Source organism: Pyxicephalus adspersus, chromosome 4 (assembly GCF_032062135.1).
Source record: "Pyxicephalus adspersus chromosome 4, UCB_Pads_2.0, whole genome shotgun sequence".
NCBI lineage: Eukaryota > Metazoa > Chordata > Amphibia > Anura > Pyxicephalidae > Pyxicephalus > Pyxicephalus adspersus.
The window spans coordinates 29106152-29128306 of record NC_092861.1 but is presented as its reverse complement, the minus strand read 5'-3'; the positions used below and the strand labels follow the sequence as shown (position 1 = coordinate 29128306).

Genomic DNA, 22155 nt, shown 5'->3' with positions numbered 1-22155 from the left:
GACAAGTGATAATATATGGATGTATATGGTGACAGAGATTCACCCACTGTTCTGATAGTAGGGACAGGGGGTCTCCCACATTTCGGATGTATGCAGGGCACTGTATGACCCTGGTCATGTTTCTGTATAGAAGTTGTGGCCCCCATAGGAAGTAATATTAGATTCCAAGTAACCATTGTATAATAACATCGTACAGGGACGAAACTCACGCCGCAATGCTCAGTATCCGCCACTAGATGGCACTGTCGCACAGACTAGGCAAGCCTTACTTCTTTCTTCCTACAGGTCAATGTAAGTAATTTTCTTTCAACAATAGCGGAGGAAGGAGGGGCTGCTATTGATTGGGGAAGGGGGGTGAGTGTTCCTTGTGCTGTTTGATTGGCTGGGAGGTGTGAGGGGTGTGTAGAATTCAGCCAGGAGGGGGGTGGATTTGGGAGAGGGGAGTTGTGTAGAGTGGGGGGTGATCAGTCACCCCCCTTCCCCAGCCTCAGTGCCTGTGTTTCTCTAGTGAACACTTTACTATTGCTAGCAATGTGAACCTGGGATATCCCACACACCATGCACACATGCATGCAAACACATCATATAGACTGGGAGCATCCACCCTGTGCAGCCTGACATCCAGCTGTCATGTATGCTGCATACACATCCATGCATGCAGTGCAGGAACATGCATCTCCATCCTGGGACTTGTCTGATGCTCTACTGCAGCAAGCCTGGACAATGCTATGCCAAATAAGGATTTAATCTTTTTTATTATCATTATTTTTCATCCTGAAGATTCTGGGCTTCAGTTTTATTACTAGAATTTTTTGTAGCTATTATCATTTCTCTGGGTGGTAAAAGTAACCTTCCCACAATGGAACTAAATTGGATGCTGCTCCTCTCTCTGATTTGGCAAGTTCAAGCTGTGGAAGGTAAGCCTGCAGATCTGGTTAAGTTTATATTTTTTTTGGGGGGGGGGGGGTTTTTTCTTTTTCGGTGGTGTTGTTAGGGTTTTCTGTAAGTGTTGGGGTTTGGATGGAGAGTTCGGAGAGGGACAGGCTGATCCAGCAATTGTAAGCTCTTGGGTTTCAGCTTGTATGGATGGTAAAGTTAAGCTTTCCTCTTGATTTGGTGTTTATTGGTAGAGCACCTGTTATATCGAAGCAACAAGGTACTTAAGTTTAAGAGGTTGGTTCTGTATGAGATATTACAATGGGATTTTCATTAAAACTGTGCATGACAATGACAGCAATTTTATGGGTTTTCGGTGACAGATGGGAAGGCTACGTAGAGACCTCTGCTTCCCCAACTCAAAATAAATGTCCTTTTTACCATCTGTATAGCCCATTATTTCTAATATCATAGATTAGAGGAGGTACAGCGCCAGCCTCTTTCTTCATAGGATCAGGTTTGGGGAGATTACTTGCCATGGCAAGAGAACTAATTAAATAGATATATTACGAAAATGAGGTGCAAACGTGTCGCTTGTGTCTCAGTGGGGAAAGATAAATGGCCCCTTCTGTTAGTGTTAAATCAATGTGTGCTTTCTAGCCTGTGCAAAATGTCTTGGCTGATAGATTTTGTTCTGTCCTACAGATGGTTATAGATTCTCACTTGGCGTCGGAGGTAATACCCATTTTTTTTCTCCAGTTCCAGCTAAACTCTGGATTTGTATATTTGGTGTAGCTGCACAGGGTGTTACGTGGTCTACATTACCATAAGCATTGCCTGGGGCTGTGCATTGGATTTTCTCAGACGCAATAAACGTGCAGCAGTAATGAAACTGAGCAAGCTTCTTATGTAGTTGAGACTTAAGTCAAACTGTTTTATTTTTCTTTCGGTGTGAATTTCTTTCTGACCAGATTAAGGGATATTTGTTTTCAATTCTAGTTTTCATATATCGCAGCCTTTAGGGATTTTATTTATATTGTGATTATGAAATGTAGAAACCCAGTTTGCAAATGCCTTGGGGTAATACTACACTGAACCCTGCGCCTCTTAACAGCTGGAAAATGTTGGCAGGTTATTAATTATGTCTGACCCATAAACATTTACAGGCAAAGTCTGCAGGGACCACGCTTTTCTTGAAAAGGCCATAACAGAAAATAATATTAATAAAAATACAAACATGAACAAATAAGAATCAAGCTCAAGTAATCAGAGAAAGGGTACAAAAGTTTGTTGTCCAGATTCTGAGGATAATATTGACCTTACCTTTACAAAGTCTACCAAATATGTGAATAATGAAGAGTTACAGAGTTAAGTTACAGCTTATAGCTGGCTGGTTTAATACCAGAAAACCCCAAATCATCATTTCTATGAAGATCTCCTTAAAGTGTGGCCTTAGATGTGCATTTTTTCTAGCTTATCCCTTCTATTCAGTGGTGAACCAGTCTAGAGGTCATCCACATCCAATGGATTCTGTCTTTGATAATACTCCACATGTCTGCAGAAGACTTTACTAGGCAGTAAAAAGATATTAGAACTGGCAGAATCGGAATCCCAGTTGAGATCTCTAAAAGTACTAGAAGAAAGGAAGGTGGAAAGTCACATTAGCCAAAGTGCCTGGTCTGCCTGGCCATATTAAAGGTTAGGAAGGATTTTTGAAAATTCAGTTTTTAAGTAAATTTATTCTCGGTCACACTAGGCCTTCTCTATCACTTAACATGTGAATTTTGCAGGGTTCAGAATAGCTACTGTTGTGTATAGAGGAATGCAAAGTATGATAAGGAGGTCAACTGCACCTGCAATGTATTCAGAAGGATCTCAGAAACATCTCAAACTGATGCCAAAAGTGCTCCAAATGAGCCCTCATTAACACTACCCCAAATACACAGCCTGACAACCCCGGGGGCACATAATGTTAGTAAGGAACAAGCTCCAGCTGTCCTCTCGGCCTACACTACCACCCATATCCCCATCAATCATGCTACACTCTATAGGAAGTATGGTGCTGGAACCAACTGGAGCCATGGCCTATAAGCATCTTGTGGACCTGGGCAGACCATGATGTGTGATGTAGGAAATGTATATTTACAGGTATAGGGGTGGCCCGGATTGGGGATGTATAGGTTCAGTAGTAAACAGAAACATTTTACTGTAGTTGGGCATAATGAAGTGCAATTTTACAATAGTTGGAGGCCAGGACACTATCTGAATGGACTTTGTTCTCTTCTGGTTTCCTTATATAGACCAAGAACATACTAGAAGGCTAATTGTTTTTTCCTAAAATTGGCCTTAGATTGTGTTAATGACATCTGACTCTGGTTAGGACATTGGAATGTGAGCCCCTCTAAAGGACAATTAAGTGACTGTGTTGGCGCTATAAAAATACAATACATTAAAAATGAATTCTGAAAAGGATGGGTTATTTTACTTTGAACCGTTGAGTGATATTGAACAGATTATATTGCTTTCATGTATTTGGTCTGTCCTTGGGATAAAGTTGGAAGCAATGTTTAGACCAGTTCCTTTTTGGAAGATACGAGTGGACTGGATTTGGCTCCCAAGAATATAATTTTGCCCATCAAAACCTGGTCAGGTCTTATCTCTATTCAATATTACATTGGGAATGCTTTAAATTGGCCATAGAGACTTGAAGTGTTGGAGAGCAGACAGCACTTATATTTTAGCCAAAAGTCCATGTGATGATAAGATCGGTCAGTGTCAGCGGCTGCGTGTTGACTGATTTCTGCCCTCTCTAAGTCAGAACAGCTGTACAATCATAGAACTGTCTCTAAATACAGAAGAAAACTCACAGTGGAATGGCTGCATCTCCCAGCAGAATGCATGAACAGATTGCACAGAGCGGGGAGGCTCAGAGAGACAGAGGAGGGGAACACGGTGTATGTGATAAATGAGAGAATTCTGTGTCTGAGTGCTATGGAATCCCCAAATACACCCTGGGCTATTACTCTGCATTTCATCACTGTGCACAAATTAAGTGTTTTCCAGTAAGGTCTAAGATATGTGTTGAGAAGAGCATTGTGTGTTTTTGTACAACCCCTTTTAAAATAGTGTTGTACCGGTAGATATTTGTAAAAATTACTATCAGTCTACAACACCAATTATAGGATTGTTAAATACACATCACAGTCTTCAACTGTTTGACTATCCTGATGAATCTGTAAAATGCATTTTATGGTTTCATAATGACATACACTCAATATTTATACTTTTAGAAATGGAACTAGAATGTTATCAGATTTAGGGTCATTTCATGCCCACAGTGTTCTTTCTCAGGCTCAACCACAGTCCCTGTCTCTTTCATTCAAAAAAGTGGGACTGGCTGGGAATCCATTTTTGCACATGGCTGCATGCGGCTTTGCCAGATCGTGGTGCGGATCCAGAAAGTTGCTTTTAGCCACTCAATTGTTTGTGGGTTGGTGGACCTAATATTGATAGGACACTACTGTTTTTTAGACATTTTACATTTGGAAAACTTTTTTTTTTTAATTTTTGGCTAATATGTTCATGAGGAAGCGGACTATGTTCCGAGAAACGGGTTGAACTGGTTTAAGCCTATTTGTAACAACCACAGATTGATTATTAGAGCATGTAAATGTTTTTATAATTTTCATTTGTTTAATAAACATTTGTGTTAACAAAAGATACATTTTGGATTGTGAATGAATATTTGCCTGTAAAGTCCCAAGGCTATTGACCCTGTAAAATGTTTGTTTGTAAATTTATATTAGGGATGTGGCATATGTTGAACAAGTTTAAAAAATAAGAGGAACGTCTTTCTGTTTTTAAATGGGTTGGTGGGGCCTGCTGGGTTCCTTCTACGACTATATATATATATATATATATATATATATATATATATATGTATTTTTTGGCCAGAGTTCATCTTTATTGTATAGGGTAGATGGGACTAAAGAAGCCAAAAAGTAACAGTGATGATTGGAATGGCTTCATCCACTTGCATTGCTTATTTTTTTGCAATGGAGTTGAATGAATGGATGATTTTACTGCATTTTGAAAGAGATTATTCTCTTTGCTCCTTCCTGTCTCTTTATTGATTCCATGTTTTGGTCCCTATAGCTAATTCTAGTTTCTATAGCTAACAAAAGCAGCTGCATACAAGCTGGGTACAAGGCTTAATTCACATCTGGACAGTGGAACAAAAAAGAACAATTTGTATGGCTCAACCACTATTCTTAACTACGGATTAAAATGCTTGTTTTATGGATTTGTGATGGAAGAAATTTTATTTAAATACCTTCTGTTGTAAGAAATTATTGGTGCACTTCGGAGTTTAAAATATTTAAAATGTGTATTGTTCTGTCTTTGCTAGCCTTGAATTTTCCCATTAAAAGTAACTGAGAGTAGGTAATAGAAGGGAATGACCTTGCATGGCCTCAGTTAGTAAATACAGGGTCTTTTCTTTCCCTGTGGCAGCATTAATCAATCACAATGCATTCCTTCCCTTGGCACTATACAGCCAGTTCAATACTCTTTCTCCATCCCCCAATAGATAGTCACTGTGCACTTTTTATGGTTTAAAAGAGTTTTCCTGGTTGACATGTGAGGGGGTGTGATGGTGTTTATGCTGTGTCAGAGCCACCTTATGCCTCATTGAGTAGAAGTAGTCTTTTTGCACCTGTCACTTATTCTGCATGGTTTCATTTCAAAGGAGGCACAAGTAGCAATCTGTGTGTTAAATGAGACTGCACTTCCATTAGCTTCTTTCTCTTTCCATTATTGCTCCATAAGTGCCTAGTACAGCTTGTAGAAAAGATGTACAATGTGGAGGAAAGAATACAAATCGCAAGAACATGATTCAAACATTTGTTTTATAGTATTCAGTAAAGATGACAATTACAGTTTCTAGAAAGAAAGTTGTTGGTTTGTCTAACCATACTGAAATAGTTGGAGCAACAGATGACGTCTAATCACCATAGTCCTGATTAGGTAGAGATGTGTGTAGTTGTCTTTCAATGTATTGATCAACCAGGGTTGGATTCTTCTGCCTGTGCGGAGTGTTTTTTGAAGAAAGTTTGGAAACTTATGAACAAACAGGCTCCCTATTCACAGGCTAGCATACTAGAAATTAAACAATACTTCTAACAAAGTGTTAAAAGTTTTTTATATTAGAGGAGCATTAGATTGTTAGCTCCCAAAGACACAGCCAATATATTCCGGACACTTGTTTACCTGTCCATCCCTTTATGACTGCAGTGTACTTATTTTCTGATGCCTACTTTCAAAAGAATAATACAATATGTTCAAATTATCTTAACCTGGTTTCCTGATCATGATAGTGATTTCCCTGTACTCATATGGCCTCCAAATGGTCAACAGATCTGGGATGTGGAGCAATGGGAGATTCTCATTGTGGATGTGCAGCCAACAAAACTGTGTGATGCTAACTTCCCAGCATGGAGCAAAATCCCTGAGGAATATTTCTAGTACCTTGTTAAATCTATTCCGTGAAAAACTAAAACAGTTCTGATGGCAAAACAGGTTCCAATCCAATAACTAGCAAGGTGATAAGGGTTGATACCATGTTCTGGTAGTATCACCCATCCCAAATGTTTACCAAATAAATTGTCTGCACATTGATATATATATATATATATATATATATATATATATAAAATGCATTCAAGAGGTCTGTGTATATATTCCTTATTTTACTAGGGGTTACGAAGCATCTGGGGAGCCATGAGCTGATTGCTGGGATACCACATCTGGGGTGCAGAGGTTTCCAAAATATTCCTGGATCTTCCCATTGGAGTTGGATCGATTAGATGTCTGCATATGCATTGAACGGCTGTGTTCTTTTGTACAATTTAGCAGTGAATTTTAAAAAACTACAATTATTATTCACCAGGCGTGACCAATGTGAACAGCTATTGTTTCTTAGTAAAAGTAATCAACGTTTCCTCTCTCCCATTTTCACTTCTTGTCTTTAGGAAAATGAATATATGAATTTGAATTTCTTTGTTTCGTTAGGTTAGTTCAATCAATAAAATGTAATTCACGGCTAAACAAGAAAGGATGTATTGATATTGGTATACTTCTTTCCAAACTTTTATGGCAGATGCCATTTAGTTCTGCTAAAATAGCTGCTGAGTCTGACAATGGTTGCTCATTTTTAATCATATTCAGATGTGCAGGGAAAACTCCGGAAAAAGCTGTTGGTTAAATACAAGAATATTACTCAGGCATAATTTACCCTATAACAGTGTGATTTATAAACACCTAATATGTATTGAAACAAAATGTTAACTTGTGGTTATAGATGAAATAACACATCCTGCTATTAACATTATTTAGAACGTTGCCATCTCTCAGACATTCAAAATCGATCATCTGATGGTTGGGTTCACCATTACACTATAGAAAATAGTTCTGCTTATAATTTCTGTTTTATGTGATTCATATGCTGAGAGATGGACTTCTTTTTCACAGATTCACAGATTGAAAAGAACTTTATAAGTGATGGTGTATATCTCCCTACAATTATTTACATCCTACTTTAGGGGATTAAAGGCTGCACCCACCTCTGGATCTATGTCAAGTGGGTCAACAATCATCACTACTATGGTACCTGCTCCTGGATTCGGGTCTATTGGACCAACAACTATCACTATTATGAGTTCCTGGACATAGATGAATTTGGCCAACACCCATCACTACTATGGCACCAGATTCTGGATCCAGGTTAATTGGGCCAACAACCAATCACTACCTTGACACATGCTCCTGAACTAAGGTCAACTGGGCCAGCAACTAGCACTATTATGACACCTGCTTCTGAACTGAACCCAGATCAAATGGTCCAATAACCATCATTACTGCAAAGCCAGATTTCCCAGCTGTGTGCCAACATTATGTACTTTTTTGCCTTAAAAAAGGCCTTTAAAGATAGAACAGAATTACATTTTACAAAATTACAAAATAAAACTCTATAGACTTCTTTCTCGCTTTCTCTTGGTAAAAGATTGTCATCACAACAGGAAGTGAATAGAAATCCCACTACCGGTGTCCCAGTAAAGCCTGAAAAGTGCATTGCAAAATGAATCTTAGAATGTGGATTGGATTATTACCTTGACATCAACTTTACTTTTATTTGCTTAAGTTTTTAAATGTTAGCTCCTGAGTCTGTGGAATCTAAAGTTTTATTGTTACATAGATATTCTCAAAAGTGTTGTGTTTGTCTCTGATATTTCCTGTTGCTTCTTGGCGTGTCCTTACATTCGTGTTCTCCTTTATTCCCCTACCCTTTTTCTTTCTTCCCTGTCCTTACCTATTAACATTGTCTCTCTCCTCCACCACCTTTCTGTCCTTTGCTTTCTTTTTACATCATAACATTTTCATACCCCATAAGGCTTCCTTTCTTTCTCTTCCACCCTCTTCTCTAATTCCTTTCATTCTTTCTCACATTTGTCCTTACCCCATATTGTTCTCCCTCTCACTCCTTTTCTCTCCTTCTTCACCCCCTTTGTCCTCTCCGCACAACGTTCTCTCTCTGTCTCCTTGTCTCTCCCGTTTTTCTCCCACTTTCTCACTTGTTTCTCACCCTATAACATTCTCTCTCTCTTTTTCTTTTTCACCCCTTTCTTCTCCTTCCTCCTCTTTGTCCTTACCCCTAATATTGTCTCTCTCGCTGTTCCACTCCCTTCTGTCCTGTGCACCCTCTCCATTCTCTTTTTATTTTGCTCTGTTCTTACATTGTAACATTCTCTATCTTCCACACCACTTCTCTCCCACTACTTGCATGTCCTTACCTTATAACATTTTCTTTTCTTTTTCCCCTTTGTCCTTAACCCCATAATGTTCCCTCTCTCGCTTCTCCACCCCCTTCTCTCCTTCTTCCTTCCCTCTGTCCTTACCCCATAATGTTATTTCTCTCTTTCCTCCACCTTCTCCCCTTTTCCTCTTCCTTCCTCCTTCTTTTTGCTCCTCAGGGTTTCTTTCATTAAACGCACTGGCTGCTCTTGAAACATATGTTACGTTTGTTAAGACTCCGACAGCAACCTTGCGTAAAGCAGTGGGGATCTGAAAGACACACACCTTTTAGGGCTGAGATAAAAATGCCTATTTATAAAAGAAACATTCCTTGGCACAGAACAACCCTTCACACGGCGGGACTATGTTCCAGGTTAAAAAATAATCTTTTTACTTGCATTTTTTTTCTTTGTAATTTTCTGCGACGTATCATTATTTTCATTGTGCCTGTGGATTCAAGCGTAAAATGGATGCACAAAAGTATCTTTTTGGGATGTTGATCATTTTGTATGCCTTTTCAGGAAGAATTGCTAATTTATTTTTCTTTTTTACCAGTTGTAATTAAAGAGAATCGTTTCCATGCTTTTGCATGTTTTTTCCATGCTAATAAACAACACAAAGATATAAAGAACAAACAAACAATATATAAAGAATGTGGGACGTATAAAGACATGATTTGAATTACATACAGGAAACACACATGTATTGTGGGAATTCATGTGTAATGAGACTCTCTCTTGTATTATTCTGTCCTTTGGATTAGACTGGAAAAGACTGACATACAAAGAAATAGATTTACAAAGACATGAGATACTGATATATTGCTTACTTAGAAATAATGTAATGGCCAGTTAGTTATTTCTGCTGATTAACTCTCAGCATGAAGACATAAGATACTATGTTCTGCCTGTCAGTATGCTGGATTGAAGAAAATACGGCAGAAGGGTACAGTAACCCTGAGAACCCACAAGACCATATAGAATGACAAAAAGTGAAAAGTAAATCATTCAACTTCCAATTGTGTGCACCATGTGTTGGATCTGTGTTAACACCCGAAAGGCCTTTCAGTGTATTTTTAAAATAAATTTATGGTCAAAACTTCTTTACTAAGTTTTGAGTAGGAAGATAGAATTAGAACCGATGACAAGTTTGTACTGATATTTGGAGTCTTGTCCTGTTTGTAAAGTTTTAAAAGGAAAAAAATAGGGGAAAACCCTACAACAGTGACACTAATAGCAGGGACCAAAAAAAAATGTTTCTGACTTTTTGTTGCACTGCTACACAAAAGCTTTTTATTTACCAGTTACAGGTTGTCCATTACTTCTTGTTCGGTGGAAACTTTGTCACCCTGAAATAAATTACAGGGAAAACTCTTTTATCGGGGTCTGTCCCTTTCTACACGTTCTGTAATGCAGTGCAAGCCTTGGTTCTCCTGATCATTCATTGACTTCCAGCATCATCATGCCTTCTCCTACACACTACACAGGTCCTCTTTCATCAATTAGCTTTCTAGAATGCCATTTATTCATTGCAGTGTGAACAGTTCTAAGAGGCGGCTTTTGACGATGATGACATCATACACAGTAAAAAGAGTGAAACGGCTAGAGGAACCTTAGTTTTGGAATTAGAATTTGGTCTGTAGCAATTTGCTTTTAACATTTTCAACTATTTCATGCCTAGGAGGTTCTGATGGGAAGCCCCAACATGACTTTCAGACCTGTTGACTGATTTAAATTTTAGCTTTAGTGGCCCTTTAAAGCCATGATTATTATTATTCCAAAGCAGCTTCTTTTCTTTAAAATTCATATTTTGATATGTCATTGTAATGTGAGATCAGCATGCAGGATCCTGTATGTTAATGGATTCAAATATAAAGAGAAATGATGTTTTCTCTGCAGAAGGGTTTATTCCCATATGTTTTATTGAACGCTTAATCACATAAATCCTCCTTTTAAATGGGGTATCCAGTGTGTTCTCCGTACATATACAGATGTGTTGGCCTGGATTCAGATCACTGGTAATGGTTTTCTCAGTTAGTCTACGAGTACCATTAATACAAGACAAATGTACCTGAAATCTCCTCGTCTTTCCCACGAGGCTACTGCCTCATCGCCAATTGTGATTTTTAGAGTGCTAATTGCTGTACGGGGATCTACAGAGACAATCAGGAGGACGTGGGATAGCTTTACATGGGTTAATATCAGGTAGGAGGAAATTGATATACTTAATAATAACGAGGGGGGGAGGAAGAGCAGAGAGGAAGTCATGTGAAGCCTTTCATAGCATATTTGGACCAGAATCAAGCTGATGCTCATTAAACATTATGCTGTCAGAGATGTCATGCTTGTTTTATGTGCCCCTGTGGCTAGGATCGCATTTGAGGATTACCAGAAAATAAAGATGAATGGTCCCCAATGAAAAAGAAAAGAAAAAAGCAAACAGCTCTGACATTTAACATCTTTCATTTTTTTCCCAAACCAGTAGCTCTGGGGCTACATATGGATCTCAAGGGCTTCTTATACAAAATAATTGTTGTGCATTCATGAATTTTGTTTAACTGGTTAGCTAATATTATAGCTATAGCTGACTTCAGATGGCAATTGGACATTACTGAGCAATTTTACTTTACAAAGATGCTTCAGTATCTCATTAGGTTAGGAAATGTGGATGTCAGGACTATGTTATGCTAAGCATGCACAATGCAAGATTTATTATGATAAAAAATGATCTAAAATCTATTAAAAACTGGGACCTTTCTTATTTATTTTATCTAAAACATTTTTTTGTATATTAGCTGCGGGCAGGAGTGGTAAGTGGTCATAGCTTTGTATTGCATCCAGAGGTACGGAGCTATTGGTGGCTATTAGAGTTCCAATTGATTTTTAAATGGGACATCAAGCCACACAGGTGGTAAAATGATTAAAATTCCCTATATTTTCAAATCAGTGGACTATCATATCTATGAACAGTGTATTCCTTGCATAAGTGTGCAACTTAATGAATTGCTCCGATCTAGAATAGCTAAAGTCTTGGTTTAACAAAAATAATAAAAAAGTATTTTTAACTGATGGCTTTTGGTGACAACTTACCAAAAAAAACTTGGTTTTAAGGTAAGATGGCAAGGTTGGTATTAGAGCCTGATATACTAAAAAGGCTAACTTCAAAGCAATAATGTAAATGGTGTGGCATGCTGGGAGTGCTACAAATGAAAAAAAACATTTAGCCTTGACTTCCACTTTAACAACTGGAGACCCATTAGTTGTCCAGGCCTGCTCTAAACATTCCTGGCTTCTTGGGGAGGTGATATGGCAGATAAGCAAGACTTTCATTCTCTGGTGAAGTCACTACCTTCTGTGAGAAGCAATAATTATACCTGTGCAAGTCTGGGAAACAGCATTCGGGGGACGCGACCAGCAGCCGGTTTTTCGCTGAAACAGCATCAATCTTTAAAATTACTATTTTTTTTTACTGGTTAGATTTCCAGACTAGGGACGTCAAAGAGCGCTCAAATCAGAGGAAAGGATTGGTGACAGGTTATGTTTAAATAGTGCAATGCCTCCACGGGTTTTAGAATTATTTGGCTAGGATTTCTGAGCGATTGTGCTAAGTAGAAAGCAGAAATGTCAAGTAAGCATTTCAGCCCTGCACAATGCAGACATCCAGGTCAGATAGTTTTAAAGATTTCCTGTGAACTGTTCAAACAAGCCATGTTTATCTTGAGGACCGTATGACAATTACTAGGTGTCTGGTTATCCCAAAGGCATCTACTGCTCAGGAAATATAAAACAGATTTATGAAAACATAGTGTTTTAGAATGCCCAGTGTAACAGGTGATGTAAGATAATGCCAAGTGTGGATAAACAATTTGGACTGATTAGGCATTGCTACTGTTACACTTATTCCCAGCATGGCTAGCGTGGTTGCATTGGTGGCATCATGGCTTCAATAAACATCAATGATTTTTTACAAATGTGTTGCCTGTCTTCTTATAGTTTTCAAACCTAAAAATATACTGTTAGGTTAATTGGTCTGGTCCCATGATATACTAAAGTGTTCTCCCCAGAATTTTGTGTGGGAGGAAGCTTTAGGTGGGTGGTGGCCCTGATTTTGAGACCCAACTCTTCAGTAATCACCCAAAAACAGCCGAGTGGTTAATAAAAAGTGCTGGGTGGTGCGCCCAGCTAAAAGGGGCTGGGGAGAACACTACTGTATGTTCTATATCTAAAACAGTTACACTAGATTGTACACCTACCTTGCATAGAGACTGTTCTTCATAAAGAGTTGCAAAGTATGTCTTTATTTTCAAAGGAATAAAAATTATAGATTTAAAGCATGCCAATATTAAGATGAACCAGTGTAAGGATCAAAGCTGTAAGCAGACACCAACAGGTGCCTTCATGTCTATTTTTGACATAAAGCCTATCACTTTACAATGGTCTGTCCAGGTATGATGGCTTCCAGTGTGTTGAGGGACTTTTTTTTAAATACCTAAAGACTTATGGGTATAAAACTATTATACAGCTTTCAGGTCATTTTGAGCCTGGCTTTTAAAAAGAATTTTAAAGAAGAAAAAAAGAATGTTGAATCTGTGACTTGCCACTTCTGGATTTCAGAGTTGGATCTCCATAGACTCTTGAAACATAGAAACTTGTCATGTCTGGAGACGATTATTACCTCTGTTAGGGGAAGGGGGGCACATTTCAATAACGCATAGTCCCCATTGGCTATTGCTTATTTTAGAAATATGGCCCCTATGCCCAGAATCTTGCAAGTGGCATATAAATAAATATTGTCATGTATGCTATTCTGATACATATTGTGCTCTGTTCCTGATGCAGATCTGTCATTCTGTTTTGGTATGATGTCGGGTGGTTGTGTCCCTGTCATTCTGCAACAGTAAAATATGTTGTATCCATCTCAGCCTAGCGTAAAATTATATGTATGGCAGTGGTGTTCCAGCGTGTAGTGAGGTGGTTTTATTCTTGTCAATGTAGCAAGATATTCTAGTTCATGATTAAGCAGAATTCATGGCAGTCTCGTGTGATATCCATGTATATATACATACATATATATATATATATATATATATATATATGACTGTCATGCTGTGAGATAAACATGATCTGCTTTTTGTTTTTCCTACCTGTTTCATGTTTACCTGGGACACACAGCTGTCTTCTGGTAAAATCAGCAACATGATAATGCTTTGATTGAACCTTCATGGAATTACTGTATACACATATATATACCAATATTAGATAGACCAATTTTCCCTCAGAACAGACTGAAATATCTTGCCATAAATTCAGCAAAATTTTAGGAACATTTTGGACCAACGATCACCTGCTATCAACGTGCTATTATAGCCATTATGCTTTTCCCATAAATTAGTTAGCCACATTCATGCTCATTCCGCTTCATCCCAAATGTTTCCTATTTATTTATATAGGGGTTAAATATTATATACGCCTAAACTATTGATTGTACTTTTTTAGACAAAGAAGGAGGACTAGGGCAGGTTTGACCATCACACAGCACATATTTACCTAATTTTGGTCATGTATCTGATCCTGGGTTGGGTATCTAGAGATATCATGCGAACTTAGGAAAAGTCTTTCCCCACGCTTGGATATTTAATCGTTTGATACTATCCATGGATATGATATGCATGTATATTATATCGTTTGGGTGAAATCCATATAATTTCCATTTACCGGAATACTACCAAATGACCTACCTCCAATGCCTGTGGTCAGCTTTAGGCACGGTCATATTTCAGTTTTAGCTATAATCTGCTGTATATTTGTGGTGTACTTTAGATTACTCAATTTCTTTTCAGAGATGTGCCAGATTTGCAACTTTGTAATGCTTTTTAAGAATTGAGCAGTCTGCTAACCCTTACAAAATGTATTTGTGGTACCAATGAATTAGGGGTGAACCCTTGTCTGGTTTTTGTGGTATTCCTCATTGAGCTGTATAATATTTGAAGGTATGAATATTGCATTTCTCCTAATTTAAGCAATTATAGTGAGGTATAATTGTGGTGGAAAGAACCCGGGAGGCTTGGAATAGAAATGGATATTGTATGACGTTGTGGTATTCTTGTGGGTTTGGCATTGTGCTCTGAGATGTGGTTGTATTGTATCTGTAAATAAAAGGCAGTAAGTAATCCGGAGGCATTCTAGTGATATGCCTATGATTCCTCATCAACTCATGTGTCTGTTCTACTGCAGTTATGTTGAGTTTCTGTGCTGGCATGTGTGCCTGCAATTGCTATGGTAATGTAATAATTTACTCCTCTCGTCTTTCAATCACAAACAGGGCCAGCTGGAGTCTGTCTCAGATGTATCCCGTCTCAGCCCCAGGTTATAATAGATGATGAATCTAAGGGAAGGCCAGGATTTGTTCTGTTCTCTTGCACAGGAAAGCCTGCTTGTTTTTCTTTTCCTCCACTCCTTCCTGATGTTATCCGAATGCAGCTGGGGTGCAGAATTATCTGACAGACGAGGGGCCCTTTGAACTTTGCTAATTTTCGACCTCCGGAACGTGCCAGTAAAATGTCCTCAATCTTGGGTGTGTTGAAATGTTGCTTTTTGTTTCCCTAACATCCCTCATCTTCCAATAACATGACATAGCCAACAGAGAGACCCTCATCCTGAGACGAGGAAAGTGGTACTGTTGACCTCTTGGCAGGCCAAGCAATATGTAGCAGGCTTCCTGTGAAAAGTTTAGCTGGAGTAATAGAAGGCCCCCTGTGGCCCTGGGATAGCACACTAATTAGCACTGTCACATGCCCTGGAGTTCTTTTCATTCATTTTCATTTTCACGCCCTGATGCTGTCACATCAGTCTCCCAAAGTGGCCAGAGAAAGAGAGAGAGGCAAAACACTTGTGCCTGAATGCAGCAGTGTGCTGATTTTCATTATCTTGCTAAATAAATGCAAATCACACCCAAGGCTGACCCTAGAAAATAATAAATGGTCAGACTTGCATGCACAATTCATCCACCTTACAATGGCTGGCTGCTATAAAGGAACACTGTGAATGTACCAGCAATCCTGATTAGGCAAAGAGGAATATGCATCCCATTCCAGCACCAATTTATGTCTTGGGAATTGGCATGGATAATAAACCTTTCCAATAATTTTGTGTACAGAAAATGGTCATTTGCTGCTGTAGGAAAATGGTCAAATCACCTTTAGTGCCAGCTACAGATAAACATATTGCCAAAAAGCTATCCATATAAATGCTATTTTTATTGCCTTTTGTTGTCTTTTGTCTGGCAGAGGATCCTTGATCCTTCTATGCAGCCATTGGGGGAGCAATCCATCTGGCAGGTTGGAAAGTCTGTGCTATTTGCTAGAGTTCCTTCATATGAAAGCTGCACCCGCAGTGTCTCCCAATGTGTTCCTTTAAATGCAAATGTTTGGCCAAACAAGATATTATTGTTTTTGGCAGTTCCAAACAATTGCAGCATTTGGAGGGTGTATACACTCAACCTTGAAAGTCAATAGGCACCTCGACAGGGTCGTAAGTGATCAGATTTTCACCAAAAACTATAGGTAGTCAACATATGCCTTGCTTCAATTACATCAATAATATTTCTGGAACCATCACAATCTGCAACCTACCTAATGAAAGGATGAGGAACCATAAAAAAAAGAACAAATGACACCTGCTTTCAGTAGTTTAAACAGAAATTTAGTGTTAAATCTATGTGAAACCTGGGCTCTGTGCAATCAACAGGACTCATTTTGCATGCCTTGCAAGGGTCATCATTGCATGGGCTTCTATAATAAGCATTACCTTGGCACCTTACAATTTTGTGCATTTCTAGCAACTGCCATGATCAAGCAAATATTATTATTTTTTAAATAAATAATAAAACTGGTGCACTTCATATTAATGTTCTTAGCTTTGAGATACTGAAAAAAATTTGACTTGTAACATTTAGCCACAATTGGGGGTATTGGTAACATCTGCAAACACTATGGAAACACACATAGGTAAAACAGATTGCCAGACAGAAAATGTTTCATGGTTATCTGACAGATTTTAAATGGCAGGTGTGTTTGTATATGATGGAATAAGTGTTACTTATAAGAGAGGTAAAATACTCTGTGTCTTATGAAGTAGCATTTTTGCTTCTTCAGCCCTGGCAGTAAGCCCTGAAATCCTTACAGATTCAGCTGTTTTCTGATGATTTCGTATCCCTGTGCTTCTTTCTCCATTGTTTATAACTTGTACAAGATAAAACTCATACCTTGTACATGGTAGGAATTTTGCTTATAATAAGACTTGCCCTTCTGCGAAATATAAAGTTTACCCAAAGTTGTGTTAGGACAAAGAAGTTGCAAGTTTAGTATTTATACACAGATCATGGAACTTTAGGGTAACTGGAACTAGTATGGTCATAGGGCCTTTGTTGAACACTGGTCTCTGAAGCTAGTTTGGGTCAAAGCTGTTGTCCATTCTTTTGCAATAGTAAGATCCACAAGTGTTTTGATTTGAGTCTTATACTCATGAAGGCTTCTTGTGCTTTCCAAAATGATCATATACAGTACATGTAATATCTCAACCTATGATTATGGTAATTCTGTACTAATGTAGAAAAAATACCCCTCTTACAAAAAAATCATTGGTGGCATTTTACTGGCTCTGTTAGGTTACATTGGCACCAAAACTATGCAAGCATCAATGAATTGTCAATTAACCACAACCCAAGGATCCCCTAACAACTTCTAGGTTTCTATGGATCCCTGGTTAGGAATGGTTGGTCCACAGGATTCCCCACAAGCTTGTATTATCACAATGAACATTTCTACACAGAGGAAGCCCTGCTATGTGTAACTATATCTTGTGGAAACAAACTCATAAACCAAACAAAGCATTCAGCACAGCAAGGGGAAAATACAAAATGTCCCTATACAAACAGATCTCAGGACGCCTGTGCTGCTGAACATCTCTTAGGCTTACAACTAAGTGCTAAAATCAAGCGATATGTCATATAAGTTTGCTTTAAATATACACAAATGTTATTATTACCTTTAAATTGTGAATATCAGTATATTCCATAGATAATTGTTCAGTAGTTCCTATTCGTCTGAAAGAACTATCGCAGCCCATGCATGTCATGAACCCAGCTTGGAGTATTACCAGACACTTATAGAGGGTCAGAGGTGTGTAAAGCTTTCCTAGGTGATAATATTTCATTTTTTATGAATTATTAGAAAATCTCTTTGTAGCAGATGCTGAACCTTCCATTTTTGGAAATGTTAAATAGTAGATGTGTCAAATTTACCTGCTAGCAGAATTCAGACGTCCCATGGGTTTGTAGATGCCACATGTTATAAATTGCATGGTTTTTGGTGAAACATCTCTGTAGGCACAGTTACTCTCCGCACCTGTCCTTTAGGGTAATCAGTAGATAAGAAATCTCAGTACAGAAACTGCACATGAACACCCAGTGGGTGAGTCAGTGAATGTCTCCCATCCATTAGACCAGAAGCAAGTCATTTCCTCAGATAACAGAGATGCATTTTGACATGTAGGACAAGGTATAAAGCAGATTTAAAAGAGTAAGAGATCTACTGTACGATTACAGAGGAAATTTACTAACTTGTGTCATTTATAAAACAAGCTGACAGTTGGCGTTACGAGCAAAGCCTTTTTGCAAGTTTTCTCATTAAACTTTAAAGCAGAACAAGATAATTTATATCTGTTCCTAGACAGAGATTGTCTGTACTGTCTATGGAACAATGGGCAGCTTCTTCTTCTATGTATATTACAAGTAAATATGTATGCAGGTGATTCTGCTTATCTTGTTGTGTCATATAGATAATTGTGATCCTGTTTGAGTCACAAATGCAATAAAAACAAGCAACAAAATTTTATTCATATTGAATTAGATTTGAATGTCCACCAAGTGCTTTTCAATAAGAATAATGGTTTATTGATCAATTCATCTGGTTATTAAAATGTAATATTATATCAAAATACAGTGGTACCTTGGTATAGGTCCTTAATCCATTCCAGATCCTTGGTTTTATACCAAACAGGACTTTTACCAAACACATTTTTGCCATAAGAAATAAAAGGAAAATGATTAATCCGTTCTCATGAAAAAAAATCCTATTGTTATTGGCATAATATTCATTGATGGGGCTGTATGAAATAATTTTAAACACTGCTTAATACTAAAATACATAAATACAAAAGCAATTAGATGGAATAAATGAAAGTTTAACCTCCCTTTACCTTCCTGAGAAGAGTGGAGTGCCTACTAGGATGGTGCTGAGAAGGGAGGAGATGTTGTGTAATTCACAGAGAGTTATAGCGCGGGTTGTTCATTGAATAGTAGCAACTGGCGTACTGGCGTACGCTCATGGGCAGTCATGGCTTTGTCTTGGGAGAGGTAAATAAGGGTAACACGCGGTGTTATGACTCATTTTGACCCATACAAGTTCTAGCACAAAGGTTGTATACCAAGCAATATTTTTTGCGTCCAAACAGGACTTATACCAAGTTGGACTTATTCCAAAGCAAACTTATACCGAGGTACCACTGTAATTGTGATAACAAATAAGTGTATCATTTCATCTTACTTTCTAACACCCCATTAAAACTGATATAGACTGGTCCAAGGACATGAATATATATTACATTTTTGGGGAGATTAGAGACAGTTTGAGCAGAACAACATTGAAGTAATACTGATGTGTAATGGCAAAAAAAAAACAATCACTTTAATTTTAATAACATACGCTTATAGAGAATCTGAAATGCAATAGGGAGACAGTTCCCAACAATAAAAACTGACCTATATCCCAGACTGGAGGACATCTGTCTTAGCTCTCAGCCAGTGTTGGAACAGGAAGATGAGGCCATGGTCCGTTGGGATACTGTCATCTCAGCTACAACAGCAGTGCCTGTATGTAACTCAGAAGCTAGGAAATAAAAGGGGGGAAATCACCTGGAAGCAAGACAATAAATACAGCTCATTCTCCCTAAAGGGCCTGTTCCACAGAACAACAGCCAGATGTGATCCCCTATGCTGTAGGACAGCTAAGTGCCATTTTCTATTCTTGTGTTTTAGATTTTTTGTTTAGGTATAAAAGTTGTATTAGATTCACTCTATAATCAGGCTTTGCTGGCTCTTGGTAAGTCAATAGATTCTAATGATTTTTGAGACGTAGTTGTAATGCCAGATCTTTCTTTGTTCTGCTTCAGGGGTAAGTAAGGTGATATGGCACCTGTTATTGGCAGGAGTTAAACTATGATTTTAGCCTCCTGGTAGAGTCATTTTAATTGTAATCTCTCATTAAAGATGAAGGGATGCAAACTTTTGGCTGGTTTAATACCATGTTTGTTACATTTCTTTTGCTGCCCTCCGCTAGCCATAGGTTCTTATTAGGATGGAATCCGGTTGAACATATTCACCTTTGTAGATCTCCTGTTTAGTTGCCAGATATAATACATTTATATAAAATGTTCTATTAGAAAATATCTTTTTTATTCTCTCATCAGCACCTCTCATAATCTGTACACGTTCTTCACACCTTTCTAAGATTTTGCTTTTTTGGAACACTCATATGGATGAAAGGAAAACTACAACATTCCTCCAACTTAAAAACACTCAAATCTAACATAAAAATATGATTTAATATGTGTTTAATCATATTAACATCAGATATTGTATCATGATATTTATATATATAACATTATGCAAAATCTTCCATCTTTCTCCATGTTTTTATTTCCTTCTGGAGGACATTAGGTCAGGCTATAATTACTAAATATCCAATGGTTACCATAAATTGCATTACTTTATAATTGTTATTCAATACATTGCTGTATAATGCGATCAGACAGGTGAACATTCTGTGAGGCATTGTTAAAACGTAATTGGGAGCTTCTATCTTACAGAAGTTTACTTTTTCACTACTCAGTGAACCATAATAATGATAATTAGATGACTACCATGCTTTTTGTAGATAACTTTACTTTTTTGCTGTACATTTCAGTGTTACTCTTCAAAAAAGGAATGATATATTTAAATGAAATAGGAAGCTATTTAACCAACTTCATATTGCTTGTATATCTCATTTACATCAAGGCCTTTAAATTAAGAATAAAGCAATAAGTGTCCTCATTTCAGTTAACATTTTATCCTGCCCTGTGAAGATCTGCTGCGGGGAAGACGGCATTACTTGTCACTTTTCCACTGGCAGGATGATGACTGAGCAGCTCATTTCTGTCTTGCATCAGTCATAAGGAGAGGAAGACTATAATCCCTCTTAATGAACACATATTCCCTCTGAAGACAGGTACAAAATATCAGAAGAAGATTAAGTTGCATTTGGATGGATTATGTAGAGCTAATGTTGTCTTGTTTTTTTCACTGGCTTCCTAATCCTTGTTTACTTTCCCTTGTTAACAAACAGGTGGCTTTTATTGCAGTGTAGTTTTACCAAACCCTATTGGGCCATGAGGAAATCTGGGACATTGATGAGTAATACATTACAGATTAGCTGCTATCTAGAAAGAAAAGAACTTGGTGCACCATGCATTATTCCTATAGCAAGTGTATATTTTACTAGCTGTTAGTGATATCTTTTATGGTGTTCAGCCAGAGTTCCCCAGTATAAAACAGAGCAGCTGGTGGAAATGTAGAAGTTATACTGTTTATTTTGCTGTAGGATGGTTAATATAGTTTTGTGCTGATTGCACCTGCACAGCAGAGATGGGGGCAGATGTGGATGTATCCTAAATGCTAACATGGCCGTATGTATTGTAGGCTCTTGGGTGCCACATTTTAAAGGGAATGATAAGTCGATAAGTAGAAAATGACCAAATTGTTATGTTTTATATTTGTTTGTATTACTCTGTGTTCATATAGTAAGCAGAATGTGCCTACATTTTACTCTGCTTTGTTGGAGAGCATACAGATTCTCTACATAAATCCTTACCTTGGAGGAGCTAACAATCTAATGTTAATCTAAGGTCCTACACAGATGCACTTACAAGTACTGTACTAGTCTAAAGACTATAAAACTACCAGCATGTGCCACTTTTTATGTTAACCTGTCAGTATGAAATGTAAAAAAATATAGACTGTAAGGAAAGCTTGTAGCTGTGGGGCAACTTTCTAACCACAAAAATGGTGACAGAGGAGAGCAGAGCTCCCCTATCATCACCTAGATCTGCCTCCTCCTCAGGTCCTTCCTCTGACTCAGGGATTAATAATAAATGGGAAGTCATACCAACCTAAGTAAATATTTAATTTGGTAATTTAAACAAAATATATTACATGGACTGTACCAAAGAAAGGGAAAAATGGCAAAAAAGTTTTTTATGCTAGAGTTCAGTTTTCATAAATATTACTGCATCATTTATTGTATTTTATATTTGCCTGTACTTCAGCTTCAAAATG

At 37.8% G+C, this 22155-nt stretch overlaps 1 protein-coding gene across 1 annotated transcript in view; it reads left to right on the top strand.

Moving 5' to 3' along the window:
* The first annotated feature begins 466 nt into the window (after nt 1-466).
* The window catches only part of EPHB1 (EPH receptor B1), a 202800-nt gene continuing 181111 nt past the window's right edge, over nt 467-22155 (top strand). Inside the window, exon 1 of the mRNA XM_072407625.1 lies at nt 467-917. Within this exon, the coding sequence (XP_072263726.1) occupies nt 860-917 (58 nt within the window). The 5' untranslated portion in view covers nt 467-859. The remainder of the gene's footprint in view (nt 918-22155) is intronic.